The 21,162-nt window shown below is 47.5% G+C and overlaps 1 protein-coding gene and 1 long non-coding RNA gene across 2 annotated transcripts in view; one reads left to right on the plus strand and one right to left on the minus strand.

Annotated features, from left to right (window-relative positions):
- Positions 1-247: 247 nt before the first annotated feature.
- Positions 248-21,162, plus strand: part of LOC123846509 (core histone macro-H2A.2) — a 49,511-nt gene continuing 28,596 nt past the window's right edge. The window contains exons 1-2 of the mRNA XM_045877987.3: positions 248-615; positions 19,051-19,281. Coding sequence (XP_045733943.1) covers positions 19,110-19,281 — 172 coding nt within the window. The 5' untranslated portion in view covers positions 248-615; positions 19,051-19,109. The remainder of the gene's footprint in view (positions 616-19,050; positions 19,282-21,162) is intronic.
- LOC135364653 (uncharacterized) lies at positions 3,951-5,673 on the minus strand. Its single transcript, XR_010412097.1, has 3 exons — positions 5,541-5,673; positions 4,984-5,201; positions 3,951-4,134 (listed from the first exon to the last, which is right to left on the minus strand). It is a non-coding gene; the product is annotated as an uncharacterized LOC135364653 (long non-coding RNA).

A 21,162-nucleotide genomic window follows, 5' to 3' on the forward strand; every position in this document is an offset into this window, starting at 1 on the left:
GTGGCAGACACGAATGTTCCTGTACAGTTATTTGTTATTATTTGAGGACACGAGACCATCGAAGGGGGCCGTTTGGGGCTTTCACCTTCTAAGGCTCTGCCCAGAACTGCCCGGTGATGAACGCCCACGCCGTCTTCTTCCACCAAAGGTGGATCCTGCTATCGGGAGCCTCCGGATCGTGACCGTAGTGCTTCTGTCTGCGGCTCTGGGGAAAGCCTCATCTTAGCAAGTGGCCCTCAGCGCATCCGGCTGATCCGCCCGCGACGCGGAGGCCGCGCGGTTTCATCATTAATGCTCCTGAAGGACAATAGCTCATCAAGCCCCACCGAAAGCCCCGGACCCGTCGCGGAGCCTGGGCTGGCGGGGGATGAGGCTGAGCGACTCCTCCTAGAGGTGGTTATGTGGAGAAGGAGCAATCCCTTCTCCCTCCTCCTCCTCCCCCCGCTACTATCCGCGGCCCGGAGAACTGCCGCTTGCCGCCATTGACAAGCACCGATAGAACCCAAAGAAAGGCAAAGAGTCCTGCCCGGCACCGGCGCCGCGCGGGCCGAACCTGCGCCCCGGGAGCGGCGCGCCGAGGGCACCGGGCGCCCGGAGCAGGCGGCGCAGCACCAGGTGAGCCCGCCATGGCGATGGCATTATTGTTCGGGGGGCTCCGGGGGCTGGAGACAAAACGCGCCGCGGGGGCAGTGCCGGGGCCGGAGAGAACCCCTGCCTCTCCCGCCGCCCGGCCGCTGCGGGCGCACCCCGATAGCCGACCCTCCCCGCAAAAGAAAGACAGAAGAATTAATAAATCAAGCTGCCCAACTTGCTTCCTCGCGAAATAAAGGCGGGGGGCGGGGGGGTGCGAAAGAAGCGGTAAAATTGCCGCGGCCGGCGAGGAGTGGGGGGCATCCTGGGCGAGGAGGGAGGAGGCGGCGGGATGCGGGGTCCAGCGGCGGGCCGCGGCGAGGCCCGCCCGGGAGGGAGCCGAGGGCTCCCGGGATGCAGAGTTCGGGGCGCCGGAGCGGAGGAGGGAGGCGCCCGGCGGCCGCGGGGACTGCTCCGGGGCGGTGGGCCGCTCGAGGGGCGGGGGGGGGCCTCCGAGGGTGCGGGGCTGCGCGCCGGCCCGCTCGGGGCTGACAATGGAAGGGGCGCGGGGGCGCGGGCCGGAGGGAAGGGGCCGGGGGCCGGGGGCCGGGGGCCGGGGGCGGGCCGCGCCGCGGAAGGTCAGGCCGGGGACGCGGGCGGCGGGGGCGAGGCCGGGAGCTGCTGCGCGTAAGCCGGGCGCCGCGAGCCCCGTGAGCCCCGTGAGCTCCCGGCCGGCGCGGAGGAGGGCTCGGGGCCGGGCACTCCCCTCCGGTTCCCTTTCCGGGGCGCCCGGTGCCGCCGCGCGCGCTGCGTTTTCCCGGGGAAATGGCGGCCCCTCCGCCGCTCGCTTGGGCAGTCCCCGCTTCCCGCTTTGCGCGGGAAAAAAATATATGATAATAATAATAATAATAATAATAAAAGGAAAAAAGGGGATAAAAGTAAAGTGGCCGCGATGAAGGCAAGGGCTGCGGCGGGCGCCAGACGGCGCGCGAGGCGCGTGCGGGGCGCGGCGGGCGGGACCGGCCCTGCCTCCCCGGCTCGCAGCCCGCTCTCCCCGAGCACCCGCTTCCAGCCTCGCCCGCCGCCGAAATCGCGCCGGTCGGTGTCCTTCCCCGCCTTGCCTCATGGGGGCGCCCTCCGCTCCTGCCCTCTTTGTTCCTCCCAACAATGGCCAAAGGACCCTGAGCCCCCAAAAGGCCAAACGCGCCTCCCTCTCCGGGAGTTTCCAGTCGCTGATGGCTGCGGCCGCGACCTGGGCCACCGCGGGCTTGATTTCGGCCCGGTCACTGCTGGGATTTAGTGGCAACGGTCCCACGGTGCGCGAAGGGGTGAAAAGGGCCAGAAGATGCGAGCTGAGAAACGAAAGCGCGGGTCCCTGGGTGTCTGGGGCGGTGCAGCCCCGACGGTAAAGGGGGTCCCGGTATTCCAGCGGTGCAGGTGAACTGCGGTGCCCGTCCAGCCCAGGGGAGTTCCAGACAGGGCCCGCGCCTACGCCCCCCACTGCCCTGGAGGCGGTCAGTCCACCCTAGCAAACGGTTTCCTCACTTTTCTCATTTGTGTTTGTGTCGAAATACAACTGTACCCGACCTGGGCTGCACGGTTGAAACGGTTCAATAGGCGAGAGATGCAGAAACGTTATCAAGAGTGAAATGCGCCTCGGTTTGTGCGGTTTCTTATCTAGCGACACGCAATTCTCAATTTGTTCATATTTAACTGAAAGTTATCTCTAGCCCCTTTGGAAAACTCCTTTTTTTCAAATGAGTGTTCAGACGGCAAGATTTGGAACCACGCTCATGGATTTTTAGAATCGCTTTAGCCCAAGATTATCATATAAATAAATATAGGCTCTGCCTGGAGGAAAAGTTTATCTTGCATCCAGTAATTCACACCTCTAAAACCTCCCTTTCCTGGATCCAAATTGAAAATACATTTATTTCCAGTTCTCCACTCCAGTTCTGCTAGCCTGTCACAGGTCTTCCTCACCTGGATCCATTTATTGCCGGGGTTTGGACATTATTAATGGTTTCCTCTATTTCAAAACTCTGTAAAAGAATTTCCCTCCTTGGATCCAGAATGTTCCAAAGAGTCTGACCTTACTCCCTCCCCATCCCATCTTCTATCTAGTTGCCAGGGATTCTGAGGCTTTTCCCAGTGGGTGGGACACCTTGCTAGCTATTGTCTGAGACAGCCAGGTCTGTTTTCACTGCCTCCTACCAGCAGAGCAGGAGGGAATCCCGTTTTCCGCAGGCAACTTTAGATGAAAGATATCTGTAACTTGTCCAGGGGGAAGGATGTACAAAAATCCAACCAACTTTTTTAAAAACGTTTTTCATTCTTAAGAAATCGCCTAAAAGATGCGTTCTGGGTAAACGCTTTTTTTTTTTTTTTTTTTTTTTGCACAGAGATGAGCAAAGATTGTGGTTGGAGATCACTCCACAAGTATTTACTGAGAACCAATTATTAAACACCTCTGTTTGGGGCGGGGGGTGGGGGAATGCACATATGGGAAAGTCATGGGCCCTGCTCTCAGAGAGCTTACATTCCAAGCCTAGGAGATAAAATATATATGCAGGTAAGACAAGGTAAAAAGTGATTAATCTTGGCAAGCTGAGTGGGAAACCGGGTACTTTCTTACACTGCTAACAGGTGTGTAAATTGGTACAGCCAATTTGGAGGGCACTGTTAAAATTAATAATGTGCACACTCTGTGACCCAGCAGTTCCATTTCTTGGTATGTATCCTAGGGAAACAGGCACGCGTATGCTCAGATTAGGTAATTCCCTCCCATTGTAGAGTTTTGGTAGTTTTGAAACTGAAAGCAACCTAATGGCCATCATTGGGAATGGCTAAATAAAATCCGGTACATCTATCTTCTGGATAAATTAGGCAACAGTTAAAAAGAATGAAGTAAGCCTGTATATAGTGAGACAGAAAGGTCACCAAGACATATTATTAATGAAAAAGGCAATTGCAGAACAATACATACTGTATGGTACTATTTATGTTAAAAAAAAAAACAGAATAATACTATGCATTTCTGTAAGTAAAAATGCACACATAAATAGATAGGAAGGGTATAAAGACACCCACTGAAAGAGACAAGCACTGGAGGAATTGTCAAGGAAGAGTTTAGTCATACAATTATTCATACCCATCTGTAACCATTGTTACAACATTTGAAATTTTACAATTTGAATTAATTTCTGTATTACTTGCATAACTAAATACAATGAAGAAGTTACAAGTGATTGATAATGTGTAATAACAGCCGCAATAAAATGCTACAACAATTTTTAAAGGGAGAATAGAATTTTAATCTGGAAGAGAGCTGGGAGTAGGCTTCAACAGAGAACGCAGGAGGATTGGAGGAGAAGGGGAGAGGGTCCAAGGTAGGCGCAAAGAAGCCTGACCACACAGAGCTCCTCCTCTTTCTTCAACGTCATCGCGTCATCATCACGTAAATTCCCTCGCTAGGCTGAGGTCGGCCTGGGCTGCTGAGGTTCAAGTTGAGCGAACTGAACAAACAGTTTACAATTTGTTTGATCGCTATGCTTCTGTGAATATCTTAAATTAGATTTAGAAGAGAAAAAAAAAAATGAGCCAGTAGAGGACATAACTTCTAACAACGATACTGGAAAGTAGTATTTTAAAAAGGAAGATCGTGAAAGCTTCAGGATGGAGGGTTTTTGTTTTTTTTTTCTCCTGGGTGCACACTGGAATGTATATTGGGAATTAAGTTGGAGGGAAAGATGAGTGTTTGAGAGGATAATTCATTTCTCTTCCCCCCCAAAAAGTCACAAAAGGAGCCCCCCAAATGCTTTTGAAACAAATAGTTAAGGGGCACCTGGCTGGCTCAGTCGGTAGAGCATGCAACTCTTGATCTCAGGGTCATGAATCCAAGTCCCACACGGGGCGTGGATCCTACAAAAGAAGGAAGGAAGGAAGGAAGGACGAAAGGAGGGAGGGAAGGAAGGAAGGAAATATTTAAGGCTGGTTTCCCTTATTCACTCATTCAAGGAACATTTACTGAAGGTCCAATGTGTACTAAATAACACTGCCAGGTATAACCGAGTGCAGGAAAAACAGCCCCAGACCAGGGTTCCAGAAGTGGGGGTGAGGGGGCTGGTGGTAGGTCTGGTCTCTCTCACATGGACTGTGTGGTCATGGACCAGCTGTTTACTGACCACCGCCCCTCCCATGCCACACCTTCTATGGTGGCTAAAATCAGGAGGGGGCACTAAAAATACTTGATCCCTCTAGTCCCTTTCAGTCTTAGATCATGACTTTATGAAATCCTAGGATTCTAACCATGTGATGATTGTGAATTTCCAGACACATGGAATTTGGGGAATACGGGATTAGACGAGGAGGGGCCCCAAAGTGCCCTGCCTTGGAAAAAACAAAAGTACTCACTGTCTTGAAGTTCTCAGTAGATTGGGTAGCTCTGGGAGTTTCCCCAGGGTGGAAATTTCATCACCACCCCTTTACATAAGCTCCTAGGAAGATGTTGCTGAGCTCAAGCCTCGTGGTGTAGCACACCCAGCACTACGGTATTGTCATAGTTGCTTTTGAAATAGAGGGGAAATGCCAGGCTGCACTCCATGAAAATCGTCCTCTGGAACCGTTTTCTTCTGTGGAAATAAGTCACGATGGCTAATGTTTATTAAACGCCTTACGGCCTGCCAGGCACTGTTCCAGACACATTCTGTGTATTCACCCCTTCCGTTCTTCCAACAGCGCAATAGGTAGCTACTATTATTAGATCCATCTCACGGAAAAGAAAAGAGAGGTCAAGTGGGGCCCACAGCTGGAGGTAGACTTGGGACGGCAACCCAGGCACCCTCACTCTGCAGCCCACATCCTCCCCTCCCTGGGGTGAGAACAAGCGGCTGCTGCCATCCCAGCGATTCTCAGATTATGTTCATTATGCAAAGTCTTATTTTAAAAACTTCTCTGCATCACCATTTTACCTGCCTCTGTCCGATGAAAGATAAAGATTATCCGATTGAGCCGCACAACACTGTACTTTAAACTGTCTTGTCACAAAGTATTAAATAAGATAAATTTGGTGGTTTCTCTGAAGCCCTTGCTGTTCATTTATCCATCCCACCATCCATCATACTTTGCCCGATTTATTTGACTGGCGTTGCCAATTTGGACTTGGAATGGAGTAAGTAATTCAAGTCAGAATTCTTATGCTTTGACAGAAGTGTGTGTGGAAATCCGCGTCGGACCACCAGCCCCAGCACAGGGACGTTCGCTCCAGCTCATTCCGGGAACGCCAGAATTAGCTATGGCGACAATATTGTTTAACCCAAAATTGCAACACACGATCTGATCAGAGATCTGGGGCTTGTTTCTGGATAAAAGAGGCAGTCCTGATGATATAGTTTGGATGCTTAGATTTGGGGTGTTTCCATAACAACTGGACAAAAACATAACAAAGTAAAATCAAACTGATCCTGGGAAACCCAGGCCCTGCGTTTACTGGCCTGGCCCTAATAACGGCATATATTATGCGACGTGTATTTTGTGCTGCTTTCACTATTCAATAAAGCCATTAAAATTAAATAGTGGTAGTAGAATATGAAAAGGCAAATTCCAATAGCTTTTATAATATACAACATAAACTTTTAGATCAGATGATAATTCACAGGGTCCCCCACCAGTATGCTAAACTTGCAAATCGACCAGTCTTCCAGAATTTCCTTGCCGTGCTAACCAACTCCAGCGTTCTCCCCTTGCTCCAAAACTGGATTTCACCCCCGCTGCTCTTCAGTGAACACTGTAGATTATTGTCTTGGGGTGGAGAAGAGGCAGTTCCGGAACAAAGCAAAGTAGAATTTTCAAGTCTGGTTTTTCTTTTCTACAATTATTGTGGATGACAAGATAGTCACTTCAAAGGGAAGATCATCTGGATATGACTTCATTCTACCGGGTTGTTCCATGTCTGTGGATGTAACAGAGAGGGGTCAGAAGGAGGGACCTTTTGAGCATCTTCATAGAATAGGAGCATCTTTCAGGGCGGAAAGGACCTCACAGGTCAGCAGGTGTAATGGCTGTCATTTCTCAGAGGCCCAAAGCAGGAAAGGTGGGAACCCAGCCATCAAGGTTCTCAGGCACATCCCAACTCCATCCAGGACTGCTCCCCTTCCTTCCATCTGTTTTATATGTTGGAGCTCCTGAAAGATTGTTCTTTTTTGTTTGTTTGTTTGTTTGTTTGTTTGAGCAAAGTTGGCGGGGTTGGGGGGGGAGGTGTTGAAAAATCAGTGGGTTTGGCTAAGGGCCACAGGTGGTGGGTGCAAGACTGGACCCCCCACCCCCTCACACACACACCCCTCCCCACTCTGGTCCCCTGTACCTCCCATCTGCCATTGTGCTGCACCCTCAAGGTCTAGCAGCTTCCACCCATAGATGGAAAGGCACCTCATGGCTGCCCTCACCTGGTGCAGCGATACAGACTGCCAAGACCCAGTCCCCTGCAGCCATAACCAGGGAAGGGCGCTGCGTATCACCAGCATAGAACACGGCCACAGCCGTGGGGGAGCCACAGCCCCCCCAAGTCCCACTGCGCCCACATTGCAGCCGCTGCCTTAGGACTGACAGTAAGGAAAACAGGGTGGGAGGTACAAGCAAGGGAGGGATGGAGGAAGAGGGCTTCCGGGGCAGCTGCCTCTGCCTTGAGCACCCACAGCCCCCCCCTTCCCCATGTACTCAGGGGCCCAGCAGTCATCGATGTCTCTGGAAGCCGCTGGTGGATCAGGCAGCGCGGGGGGCTACAGTCTACTTGCTGTCCGGTACTGGTAACACTCACTCCCAGCCCCAAAGCAAACTCCCGCATCTCCTCACCCCTCACCTGAGAAGCTCATCTTGGCTCAAAGTCGATCCCCTGCTCAGAGAAGCAAGAGGCCACCGTTGATAACAATAAACCTCACTACTAATTTGAAACTGTTCGATTTTAAAGCAACAGGACAACTTGCCCACTTTCTGTTTGTCAATTCCCAAGAGCAAAAAGATAAGAGACCGGGCTGGACCCAGTAAAGCGTTTGTTTTTTATTTTGTTTTCCATGAATAAATAGATTCAGGAAGACAATTTTCTTCCGGGCTGCATGACTAAGATCCAATAAGAATAAAAGTTATTTTTATTCATTCACTTATATTCATTTCTCATCCAGCCGATACCATAGGTAGCCAAATATACTTACATTAGACAATGGCAGGCTAATAACGAAGAGACTAAATATATATCAACGACTTGTCCTTTTGTCTTTTTTAAAAAGAAACTTGAGCTCACGTTTAACAAAGGTAACAAAACCTGTTAAAAGTCACTGAATAGCGCCCTGGCAGCATATACCCTAAATCCACGCCCTATCTGCGCGCCCCCATGCTCTGCTCTCCTCTCCCCGTCCCCTCTAGAAGGAGTTGGGCACACATGCTCTAACTCTGGATTATAAAGAATGCACTGGCAGTTGACTTCCTCCTAGATTATTCCAGGACATGACTTGAAAGACTTTTTAAAAAGGGAATGATTTGGGGTGCCTGGGTGGCTCAGTCAGTTAGGCGACTGCCTTCGGCTCAGGTCATGATCCCAGGGTCCTGGGATCGAGTCCCACATCGGGCTCCCTGCTCAGTGGGGAGCCTGCTTCTCCCTCTCCCACTCCCTCTGCTTGTGTTCCCTGTCTCGCTGTGTCTCTCTCTGTCAAATAAATAAATAAAATCTTTAAAAAAAAAAAGGGAATGATTTGTAACCCAATAGTATAATTTAAATAAATTGGGTTAATGCTTGGTTCTAACGTTCACGGTTGGTTAATTTAGTTAATTTGATCCGTGTGTCATTTTGATGAAATTGCATTTGATATAGCTCTTTACATTATAAATTGTTAATGTGCTCTAACATATATGACGATAAAATTATTGACTCTTCTCATTCACTTAAAGATGGCCTTGGATGAAAACGGTTTGGAAAGTATTACTTGTGCAATAATGATTTGCCCTTGGACTTCATAAATGGAAATGTAATGGAGCAGGTGATTTAGCTAGTGTTACTGAGAATGGTTTTTACAGCTACAAAATAATACTATTATTATTTTAATACAGTACATAGTAGGGTAACACATAACACACCAAAATACATTAGAATTCTATTAGGTGTGAGGCTAAGAGGGTTTTTTTTTAATGTCCTTTAAAAATATATTTTTACATATAGTTAATACATTTGTATTGAATTCCCTTATGTCCTACCGAATTTTATTTCATCTCATTTTATTCTCCCAAAGGAGAGTTTTGAACTGACAGAGTGAAGATGCTTCATTGCGGTGTCTACTTCATTTTTCATAAATATTTACAATATGAGATATTCCAAAGCACGATACTACAGATTAGAGAAATATCATGGGGATGAAAAAATGAATACATCTCAGCAATTTTAAAACAGTACTTAAAGTTAAAAAAAAAATCATTCCCATCGTTAAAAAGCTACAAGACCTCTTATTTCCAGTTTTAAAGTAATATATAGATGAAAGCATTTTGATTCATATACTTTTTTATGGAGACTCACTCTTCTGCTCACTTATTCAACAGAAACTTCGGGAGAATCTTCTAGGAGCCAAGGCTTGTGCTAGTGCAGGGACAGAACAAGGTCCCAGACTTGCTGATGTCCAGGGGTCAGGCGCCTCTCCCCTGCCACCCCCAGGGGCCCGCCTCACTAAAGAAGAGGCAGCTGGACCCCTGCTCTGCCTCAGATTTTTCCACCCCCCGGGAGCAGCCTGCAGGCAGATGGGGGGCCGAAGCCCGCCCTGTGAGCATTTGCTGCTCCCCGTCACTCCCTCCCTACAGCCCCTGATCTGTATACTTCTGAAGAGAACAAGCTCGAAAGAGTACTTTAAAATAAGCTGTCTTGTAATTCCAGATCCTTTGTCAAGGTGGTTCTTCAGCCCAGCCAACCCTCACCTGTGACACGCGGCCCACAGTGACTGTTCCCAATCTCAAATGACTGCTCTCTCTTTTTAAAAGCCGCTTTGCGGCAGCTTAACAGCAGAAAAATGGTCATTGAAATCAGGATTGCTGGCGGCTCCTAATGGACCGTCTTGCGGATTGGCTAGAGTGTCATATTCCTCACCAGTTTACATGTAATACAAATTTCAAGAAGTTGTTTGAGGCAGAAAAAAAATGGGTTCCTCTTGATCAGCTCTTTATGCTTGAGAAAGAACGTATTTAAATTAAAGGAAATACTGGTCCAAAGAAACCAGACTATTTTGTCTCTTCATGAAGGCAGGCAGTCAGTGTGTTAAGCAAAGTTTGCTGTTTCCCACCAAAAGCAATTCATTCAATAAGGGCAAATGCTTGGGATTTTTCTTTTCTTTCTTCTCCTCCCTTCTGGGATTACAGTATAATTATAAATATTGTTTATAGGAATCCCATATGCTACAGTCGGGCAAATACAGACACACTGAATTTGATTCGGTTATGCTAAGGGGTCTTACATAATCTCTTGATATGAAATTTTATATTCCTCAATTATCTCAAGACCAATGACTCACCTGGTGATGAAAGTGATCTAAATTTTTCAATATGACATTATTACTCAATTATAAAACAGTTGAGCTTTCTCTCCTTACCCGCATACTCCCTCCTAGGCTGATTCCCGAATGATGTTTGCTAAGATGTTAAGTTAAAATGACACCTTCCATTTCCAGTTCTACATGATGGACAGAGCGCAGGTGCTTTCCCTCTCTTGGAGGCCCCAAAATAATGGTAAAGAATTTCAAGGAAAATAAACACCAAACAACAAAGGGGCAGGGGGCTGGTGTGGGTCTTCAGCAGGTGGGAGATTTCAACAAGTTTCTGGAAGACTGAAAGTGCCTCGGGCCATGCAGACAGTGTCGCACGGGAGGCCATGGGTGAGAGTAAAGGCAAGAGGGAGCTGCACTGCAGGTGGGCAGGGTGAGAGATGGGGGCTTGCTGAGAGTCTGTTTCCAGAACGACCAGCTGAATGGGTCCCTCTCCCTCCCCTCCTCCCAGTAGAGTTTCTGGCAATCGCGCATTTATCCCCCCAACTAACAATCTGAGGTTTCCTCTCTAAAGAAATTGAACAACTATGTGGGGCGCCTGGGTGGCTCAGTTGGTTAAGCGTCCAACTAGATTTCGGCTCAGGTCGTGGTCTCAGGGTCCCGAGATCGAGCCCTGCGTCGGGCTCTGCACTGAGCATGGAGCCTGCTTGAGATTCTCTCTCCTTCTCCTTCTGCCCCTCCCCCGCCAAAATAAATAAATTTGTTTATTTAAAAAAAGAAATCTGTTAAGGCTTATTTTTTTAAAAAGAGAGAAATTGAACAACTACAGGGCAGGTCTAGAATTTCTAGGACGCCTGCAGCTCCACAAAGTAATGCTTTCTCATTCTGGCATTTGGGGGCTCTCAGTCCCTGACTGGGCGCGCAGGCCATGTCTGCTGTATGGCAGGCCCTAGGCACGCACCCAGAGGTCCCAGGCAGGATCCATGCCTAGCTGACAACAGCTGAGGAAAGCTTTTCTATCTGCCTGTAATGATCAGCCTGTCTTTCATTCTTAAACATGAAGCCATGACCAGAGCTCACCAGACATTGAAGGAAAGCTGACATGAAAGAGAAAGATGAAAATAAATACATGGGATGACCGACCAAATCAAATAATTTCCAGAACAGACGATCACGTAGACACACCCTAACTAGTCTCAGAGAGACTTGAAGACATGGTGCACTCATAAAAGAAGGGGCTGGTGTGAAAAAGGAACAACCAGAGAAGAAGAAAGAGCTCTTGGAAATGAATAATATGATTGCCAAAATTAGATGTTAAGAGGCCTGAAAAAAAAATGGAAGGAAAAAGATGAGAGACTTGGAGGAGCAATCCGGGAGATCCAACCTCTGGTTTACAGGCATTCCAGTAAGAGAAGGGACCGGCAGGAGGAATAAAGAGATGGGGCGGAATGATCAAGTCTGTAACAGGAAATGCCCGGAGTTATTAAAGACACTAGTCTTCTGATTGATTTAACAGGCTTATCGCCAAGTGCTGAGCAGGGTGAATGGGGTTGAGGAAGATCCACACCTAGATACATCCTTGTGAAATTTTAGAACAGAAAGAGACAATCTAAAAGCTTGGGGGGTCGGGGGCACCACACTTATCTGTAACACTGGATGAAAAAAAACAATGGATTGATGGTTTCAAAATGTTGAAGCAAAATGATTTTGATGCTAAAAATTATATTCCCTACCAAATGATCATCCAAAGATCATTCAGTAAAGACAGTCCCATATATGTAAGAAACCAAAGTGTAGGGATGCCTGGGTGGCTCAGTCAGTGAAGCGTCTGCCTTCGGCTCAGGTCATGATCCCAGGGTCCTGGGATTGAGTTCCACACTGGGCTCCTTGCTCAGCAGGGAGCCTGCTTCTCCCGCTGCCTGCCCTTCCCCCTACTTGTTCTCTCTCTCTGACAAATAAATAAATAAAATCTTAAAAAAAAAAAAAAAAGAAAGAAAAGAAAGAAACCAAAGTGTCCTTCTCTGTACTGTCTCTGAAGAATGACAGGAGGCTGACCCCAAGCAAACAAGGCAGTAAACTGAGAAGGAGGAGCAGTTGGGTGAGGGATGAGCCAGGAAGACAAGTCCCAGGATGACCACTGGGTGAAGCAACCGTTCCAAACTGGAGCATGAGGTCAGAGGTCAGAAGACTTCAGGATAAAAGTCTCTGGGAAGAAAGTGGCCCCTGCAAAGAACGATGACCGAGAAGCTGGGTGATTTTTAGAATATGGCAAAGCCACACTTCTCTTTTGTCATCGAGAACAAAGGAAAGCACAGTTGACCCTCGTTATTCACGGATTCCGTATTAGGGAGTCTGCCTGCTTGCTAAACTTTATTTGTCATCCCCAAATCCATGCTTTTTCAGTCTTGCAAAGACACACTCAGGGCAGCAAAACATTTGAGCCGAATCACTCACCTTCCCCGCTGAGTTCTACCGAGGCTGGCCTTCCTCTTTCATCTCTCACTCAGTAAATTCGTGCCCTTTCCATGGCCTGTTTAGTGCCATGGTTTGCACATCTATGTGCTTTCCATGGGTGATTCCACTGTTCAAAATGGCCCCAGGCATCGTCCTGAAGTGCCGTCTAGTGTTCCTGAGCACAAGAAGGCTGCAAATAAATGTGCCTTCTGGAGGAAATGCGTGTGTTAGAGGAGGTTCGTTCAAGTTTAAGTGATAGTCCCTAATTCCCGTGAGTTCAATGTTGATGAATCAACAATACATATTATATAAGGTGTCTTTAAACAGAAATACACATAAAACAAGGTTGTGTATTGATTCTGTTGATGAAAAAGTGGTGACCAGAGGCTCGCGGCCACCTAACCCTGTTTCCCCTAGGAGCCGTGTTCACTATTCACTAGTTCGGTGTTCCCGGCTGCTACTGCCCTCCTCCCCGAGCCTACAGGGATTCGGAACTTGGGGGCGGCGGGGAGCCGTGTAAGAAAGACAGGATCTAAACGTGAAGCCAAGTGAAATGTGGAATGATTTTTGAACAACACGTTTTCAGAACAAAGCGAATCCACTCGTTGATACTGAGACACGAGGCGCCCGGGGCCGGACCACAGAAAGCAAATGAGAGCCAGCACCCACTCGATTCTGAAGGGCAAGTCTTTACAAAGTCTTAATCATATAAATGCTGCCTATGAGCATTTCATTTTCAAAATCAGCCTAGAGCCAAAATGAAGATTTCACTGTGATTCTGGAACCAAACATAAAGGTTGTGCATGGGACAACAGCGGCAGGGAGGGCAGAGGTAGGAATGGGGAGGGGAGGCAGGGAGTGGAGGGTCAGGGAGAGATCAAGGTGCACAGCCCCATCCTACATTACAGTGGCTCAGGAGGGAACACCTGAAGTTGGGGCAGTCAGAGCTTGAACTGTGTTATTTAAAGTGCCCAAGGTAGGGGCGCCTGGGTGGCTTAGTCAGTTAAGGGTCCGGCTTGATTTCTGCTCAGGTCCTGATCTCACGGGCATGGAATCGAGCCCCAAGTCAAGCCCCGAATCGGGCTCTGCGCTCAGCATGGAGTCTGCTTGTCCCTCTCCCTCTGCTCCTTTCCCCCCTGCTCATGCTCTCTCTCTCTCTCTCATTCTCTCTGTCTCAAATAAATAAATAAAATCTTAAAAAAAAAAAAGTATAAACACTAGAGCTTGGGAGGTGACCACCAGAACTAAAATTATAAAACTGTTACAGAATAACTTCTGGAAGTGAGATTGGGGTAGAAAGAGTGGGGTGGGAGACCATTGCTTTTCATTTTATGCATTTCTTTACCTTTTTGCTTTATATTACTTTGTGCAAATATTACTTAGATTTAAAGATAAAATAAACTCAAAATTTTATTTTAGATTTTATTTTTAAGTCATCTATCTCCACACGCAGTGTGGAGTTCGAACTCACAACTTCGGGATCAAGAATCACACGCTCTACTGACTGAGCCAGCCAGGCACCCCTAAACTCAAAATTTTAAATAACTTGTTTAACTTTTTTGTTTTCCTTGCTTCAGAGTGACCTTGAGCAAGGCATAATTATGTTTCAGCCTGTTGGTGATGGGCCCTAACAGAGAAGTTCCCAGACTTTCTCAGTTCACAGAGAAATTAGTGTCTCCACCATTTTTCCTCCAAGCGCCTAGGCCAGAAGAAATGCCTATCAGTTCTATTTATGAAGTGGTGACGTCCGAACAACTTAGTATTTATATCCTAACAATTAAGAGCTACTTGAAAAAAAAAACTAATACATGAATAAGAAGAAAAAAGAATATTTGTATCCCGTTCTTAAATAGCCACAATGAATTACAAGTAGGGTGCGTGCACCTGTTGAGCACTGCACAACTTCTCAAACCTTAGGATCAGGTTGGACACTGCCACTCTCATTTTCTGTTCCACATTGATTTCTCCCTGGCTTTTGCTTTAATCACAGCAGCAACCAAAAACTCAGCTTTGTAGGATATGGAATCATGAGAAAGAAGATAGTACAATCTGTCATGAACCCCTGGTAGGAACACTTCGACCTGGTAGTTGCAGGGTCCGACAGAGGTTGAGTATTACTCTATTTCCCTTGAAAGCTTAAACATTTGCTGACTTGTCCCAGGGTACCTTAGTGCACAGTTTGGGAACAATGTCTCTAGCATCTATTTGAAATTTTGTCATGGTCTATCTTGCAACTTCATTGGAAAATATTTGAGGACAAGGGCTGTGTATATTCCACAACTAATGTAGTTTCTTGTTCAATAATAAATGCTTCATAAATACTATCTTTCATTGAATTGATGATGTCATAGATTGGAAGATGCATACTGATTTCTAGAGATAGTAAAATGTAAAAAAAAAAAGCATCATAAAATCAATGAAATACAGTAGTTATTTGAATAGGCTGACATGAGTTTATTGCCCGTGTCTGAGTCAACGCCACAATTTAATATTTATCCTTGTGATATCTGTAAAATCTAGCTCATCAGTGTCCTTATGGGCTTATAAGCCCATCATAGGAATAAATCCTAAAACAACGGAGTCTGAATGTGCCTTCTGCCCAGCGCACACAAAACCAGTTTTGTTCTTCCAACTGTGCTTTTGGAGGGAAAGGGAAATGAGCAGGCAGCAAGGCATGCTCTGGCCTTCTTCCCCGAGTCCCCACTGTTAGCATGCTGAAAACTCTCCTCTTTGCTTTGCAAGTAATCACGAGACTTTATATCTTGGTTTTTCTAGGTCTCTCCGAGATGAAAGGACAGATATATTGCAGATCTAGGTTATCTCTGGTCTGGTTCCCAATTCCTCTTAAGGACTCCAAGATACCCCAGGATTGGCCTGGAGGGTGGGGCGGGTAGAGCTTGGCCACATGCAGCCTCCAGGGGGCGCCCACGTGGCGCCTGTAACCACTGGGAGAGCTTCAGCCATATTCTTGTCTTCAAACTTGTAAACAAACATAATGTACTGTAGTCCTTAGCTTTGCCTAATTAGAGAAGAAATTGTTTTAGAGCAGAAGGTAAATAAATATAAACATTTAAGTATTAGTCTGATGGAAACACATTTCACATTGCCATAGTTCTTTTCTCTTTAAACGAGTGGCCCTCCACAGAGATTCGGAGATTCACAGGAAGTAGATAAAAACCCGTTCAGGTTTTTAACTCCTGACTTCCCAAGACTGGATAGAGTCAGGGAAAGGGTGTCCTTTCCTTAGGGGTTACAATGTCTCACTGCTCCAGGCAGAGTCCAGCACAGATTGGGGGCAGGGGTGGTCTGTAAAAGCAGGGTCTTCTCTGGAGCAATGGTGGGTGCCAAGCACTTCCTTCCACCTGTGGGGTCCAGTAGGTGTGACATGTCAGCTCCGTCAGCATCCTCTGAATCCTTAGGGATTCCTGGCTGTGGTCTGATTCTTACAATGTCCGGTTCCTCCCAGCGTCGGGGCCCAGGAGTTGGGTGCCCCGCTGCTTAAGCTCAGCGCAGTGTCTACAAAGATGGGTTCCCCAGGCACGGTCTCCCACTGAGACCTCAGACGGAGCCACGTCCCCAGCTCTAAGGCCCTAACCTGGAGGAAAGCCTGGAAGCCAAAAAAGAAAGTCTGGTTACAAAACGCTATGCGTGGGGTGATCCCTACATTTTACACTGTGCAGCTAGCATGCTCCTCTATTTGATCTGACCCTGGTTTTCCCTACTTGTCTGTTTTATCTTCATGAGTATTTTAGGCATCAGTCCCTTACAGTCACCTGTTTTTAGGGAAATTTGTGACTCCTCTTGGCTGACATTGGGGGAATCTCTAGGTAGCTTTATCCTGCATACTTAGCCACTCTCTGATTATTTTCGTTTGAGAAAAATATGGCAGGGTGGGGAGGAATGAGTGGGTCCTGGCCCTGTGGTATTTGTGCCCTGTGCGTCGTTCTGTCTCTCGGTATGAGAGATCATGACCATCTAGCGTGCACAGTATCCACAGGACAAGTCCATTCTGTGATGCACTTTTCAGGTGGTTTCCTTGGCAACCAGACCTACTAATCTTCCCCCTCCCCCAACTTACCCGTAACTGCAAAAAGCACATAATTGGCTTAGTGGAGTCACCAATACTAATACATCTTTATGAACCTGTACAAGCTCTCAACTCTTCGGAATTCATTTCCTAAAGGGACTAAAGCTTCTTTACCAGAACCATTTGAAAGTGCATTTCACGAACATTGGGGTGTTTAAGGCCGGAATGACCTTCGGGATCAATGAGTCACCTCCCCATCTTACAGATGAGGCCCACACTAATGACACACAGAGCTCGCCCAGCTAGTTATGTAGAAGCAGGACCTGGCCCGAGGCTTCTTGTTCCCGATCCTGGGGACTTTCCACTGTACCAGGAGCCACCTCCATTTTGGACACCACCACCGGCTAACAAACCTGTCATGTAGCGCTCTCTGGGGACAGGACCAGTTCACATTGCTTAATGAATCCCCTGTGCCCTGGGTCAGTGATGACCAACAGCAGGTACTGCAGACATTGGCGGATGCCTGACCTCAGTTTCCTTAATGTAAAAAGATGGTTAGGACCTTAATATTGCAGTCACTTCCTTCCTCCAAGGGAGGACGTCTGAGTGGCTTTGCTGAGAGGTAGCAGCCTGGGACAGCGGAAGCACAGAAAATGTGGAAGTTTTAAAAAGGGTGATATTGTTTGATCTCTGTGCCTTTCTATGAAAGAGACAATATTCTAAGGCTATTTGCTCCTCTTTGCTTGTACTTAACTTTGATGAATACCTTCATCTTTTGATGGCAAAACGACTCATAAAATAGGAGTATAGTAAGTACATATGAGCATATAAAAATAATTTATGTGAAGTATGTAATAAAATGCCTCAAACGCACATTATTCACCTCGGGGATAAGAAGATGTCGAGGATGGGGTTGGTTGCCAAATCCATAGTGTTTATATAAAACTCTTCCGTCGTAAAGGGTAATCAGCTACTTTAGGAATCCGAACTTTCTGTTCATTTTTCCATCCAGATTAAATAAATCCCAGCTTCGTGTCTTTCCTATCAGCCGTGCTTCTGTGTCACACTTTCTTCCATCATATTTTTCCCCACTTTCTTGGGCCTTTTCATGGCCACCTTGGCTGTTGGTAAACTGGGCTAGCTAGTGTGTGAGACAGGCAGGCTCCGCAACAGAACCAGTCTCAATTTCTTTTTAACTTTCTTATTTATTTTGCATTCCCAAACGAAAAAGCCAGTGAAAATGACATTGCCCTTGGAGCAGAGAACTTTGATTCATTAACGCATTTCCTAGAAATTTTGTTTCCTTTTTTTTTCGCCCTTTGGTCATGCCTGTTTGTCCTGTCTCATTTGCTTTTACTTATTCTGGAATATATCCCATCTTTCGGTCACAATACTCCCTCAACCAATGGGTGAAGCTCTATCATGATTCTCTGAATGAGCTTTTCGGAAGTATATAATTATCTTATCTTCCTACAGAAGATAGCTTCCTGAAATAACAATGAGCTATAGGCGTGTCTCTCGGTGCATTGTACTTGAAGTCTCCTCTTCAGGCTGATTCTGAAGTTTCTCCCCCAAATCAGCCTGGACTCCTCATTCCAAGGAGCAAAAGCTTTGGCTGCTTTGTAGCTCTTAATTTGCTAGGTTTGGTTACTCTGCATTAGCATGTTTAATAAACTGCATCTTCTGACGTATTTCTGTTTTTAAGAAGGCTATACGATTGGAGAATTTAGAAAAGCACTTCCATCCGAGAAACGCACAGCCCCTCTGAGTCATCGGTCAGAGCTAACCATGACAGGCATTGCCCTATTAACTATTAGCTAAGTCCTCTGAAGTCAGGAATCCTATTCATTCTCTTGCTGCTGCTATAATAAATTAGCCCCAATTTAAGGGTTAAAGCAATACAAATTTATTACCTGACAGTTCTGGAGGTCGGAAGGTGAAAATCAAGTTCTCTGGGCTAAAGTGAAGGAGTTGGCAGGGCTGGTTCCTTCTGGAGGCTCTGAGGGGAGAATCCATTGCTTCTCCTGTTACACCTCTTCCTACTCGCTCATCTCCTGCCCCCTCCTAAAAGAACCTTTGCAGTTATACTGGGCCCACCCAAATACTCCAGGATAATCTCCCCATCTCAGGATCCTCGACTTCATCATATCTTCAAAGTCTCTTTTGCCATATGCAGGGGTTCTGGGCATCTTTGGGGCCATTGTCCTGCAGACAACAGCACCATGACCCCTTTCTCTAGTGACTTTCTTTGGCCTCTCCCCTTGAGGTCGGGCTGACTCAGCAGGGTGGGGAGATGTTTGCAGGGTGGCTGCCGATGCCCTGTGAAGGCCCCATGCCCAGCTCCCAGCCCTCAGTGGCCTGTGGTGACAGCCAGGTCTCAGCTGCCTCCCCAGGACCACCAAATGTGTCACGCGGTGTCCTGGTGCCCCATCACCATTCCCCAAATGCTTGCCGACCCACCTTCCTCACCCTGCCTTCTTTCCTTCTCAGCATCGTGTTAGTGCCGGGAGGCCTCCGTGTCAGCAAGCTGAGAGGGAAACTGAGGCAAGATGTCGGGCCGGAGCGGGAAGAAGAAAATGTCCAAGCTGTCCCGTTCAGCCAGGGCCGGTGTCATCTTCCCCGTGGGGAGGTTGATGCGTTACCTGAAGAAAGGGACCTTCAAGTACCGGATCAGCGTGGGTGCTCCCGTCTACATGGCGGCAGTCATCGAGTACCTGGCAGGTAACGTGTCACCCCTCCCCGCTCCCCGCCCCTGCCACCCCAGGACAGGGAGGATCGCTTCCCTCAGCAGCTGGCTCGAGGCTCCTGGGGGTGCTAATGGGGTTTCCACTTGCCTGCTTGGCTAAGATTCATTCTGCAGCCTTTAGAGGAGAGCATAATGACAGGTAATCAACATGGAAAGAAGAGAAAGTGCCATCAAATGGCTTTTCTAGACCAGCCGTGGAAAAGGTGTGTCTTGCTTTAGGCTAACACAGCCCGTAAAAGTCTAGGTTCCCGCAGAAGAGAAACTCCAGGGAAGATTGGGGGTGGAGGATGCGGGGTGCTACTCATTTTGTAACAGGGGGTCTTCACTTTGCTTCGAGGTCCTGATTGAGTGTTGGGTGTCCTGGTGTATAGGAACTAGGGCTTGTTGTCCGTAAATAGTGTGGACCCCACATCAGAACCAGCTCCAGCCAGGTCCATGAAGCCCATAATGTTCTAGTTGCACTCTCCTTTGTGTACAATGGTCCATGAGAAATAATTTCCCATATTGGTTGTTAACATTGTTTTTTTACTAAGATGAGATTTTTGCTGTGTGTGGTCTTTATATATTTGAGTAACTTCCTGTTTAGCTTTCTTTTTTTTTTTTTTTTCTTTTATTTGATAGAAAAAGAGAGAGAACACAAGCAGGGGAAGAGGGGCAGTGGCAGGCAGAGGGAGAGGGAGAAGCAGGCTTCCCGCTGAGCAGGGAGCTCGATGCGGGGCTCGATCCCAGGACCCTGGGATCATGACCTGAGCCAAAGGCAGCCGCTTAACCGACTGAGCCTCCCAGGCGCCCCTAGCTTTCTTTTTTTTTTTTTAAGATTTATTTCTCTAAATAAAGAGAGAGAGTGCACAAGTGGGGGGAGGGGCAGAGGGAGAGAGAGAAGCCTCAAGCAGACACCCCGCTGAGCGCAGAGCCCAACACGGGGCTCAATCTCGATGAGATCATGACCTGAGCCAAAACCAAGAGTTGGACACTTAACCAACTGAGCCACCCAGGCAACCCCCCCACCGTTTAGCTTTCTTATTGTTGGTCTGTCACAGTTAAACAAAAACCATACTTCAAAATTTCAAGGACGCTTTTAAAAGATATAAAAATATATAAAATATTTATAAATAAAATATATAAAAATAAAAATATGAATAAGTAAGTGTGATTAGTTCCTTGACGGGTCATTTTAACCATGAGCAACAATGTCTTTGACTCTGCCCAAGGTTAACAAATCCCCCAGGTGCCAGGTTTAAATCCCTTGGGCAGTCCTCTGGGCAAAGCAAACCTCCCCAAACTATCTCCCCCAGAAACCGAGCCCCCTGTAGCCACAGCATGAGCACCCATGGGTGTGGCAACGCTGGGCCCAGTTTCTGGCCCCAGGTCCCTCTTCCCCTCCTGCTTCTCCCTAAAGAGCAATCTCTTCCTGCTCTTTGATGCTCGATCCTTTTCTGCCCCCTTGGTACCCCATCTGTCACCAAGCAATGTTAGCAATGAAAGGTTTGCTTTGATCCACCCGTGGAAGCCTTCTCTCCCTGGAGCTTCCTCAGGCAGACCTTGGCATCTTAAGCCTGTCCCTTATTGTGAAATGAAAGGCTTGTCCCTGGGCTAAAAGGTTTTCACTGGCACCCTTTAGGAGGTTGGAGAGAAGGGGGAGAGGGCTCCGTAAGTTGGTCCAATCAAGTGTGAGAGAGCAGTGTTTTCAAAGCGCCAACCATCCCGGGGATCTTGTTGACAAGGTCTGGAGTGGGGCCTGAGACCCGGCCTTTCTAATGCGCTCCCAGCAGATGCTGATGCTGGTCCAGGGACCGCTTGGAGGAGCGAGACTCTAGCCAGGCTTGTAGCAGCAACAGCCTAAACGCTTGAGGATG

Source organism: Mirounga angustirostris, unplaced genomic scaffold, assembly GCF_029215605.1.
Source record: "Mirounga angustirostris isolate CCGP_5_RB_7025 unplaced genomic scaffold, mMirAng1.0.hap1 SCAF_6, whole genome shotgun sequence".
Taxonomy (NCBI): Eukaryota; Metazoa; Chordata; class Mammalia; order Carnivora; family Phocidae; genus Mirounga; species Mirounga angustirostris.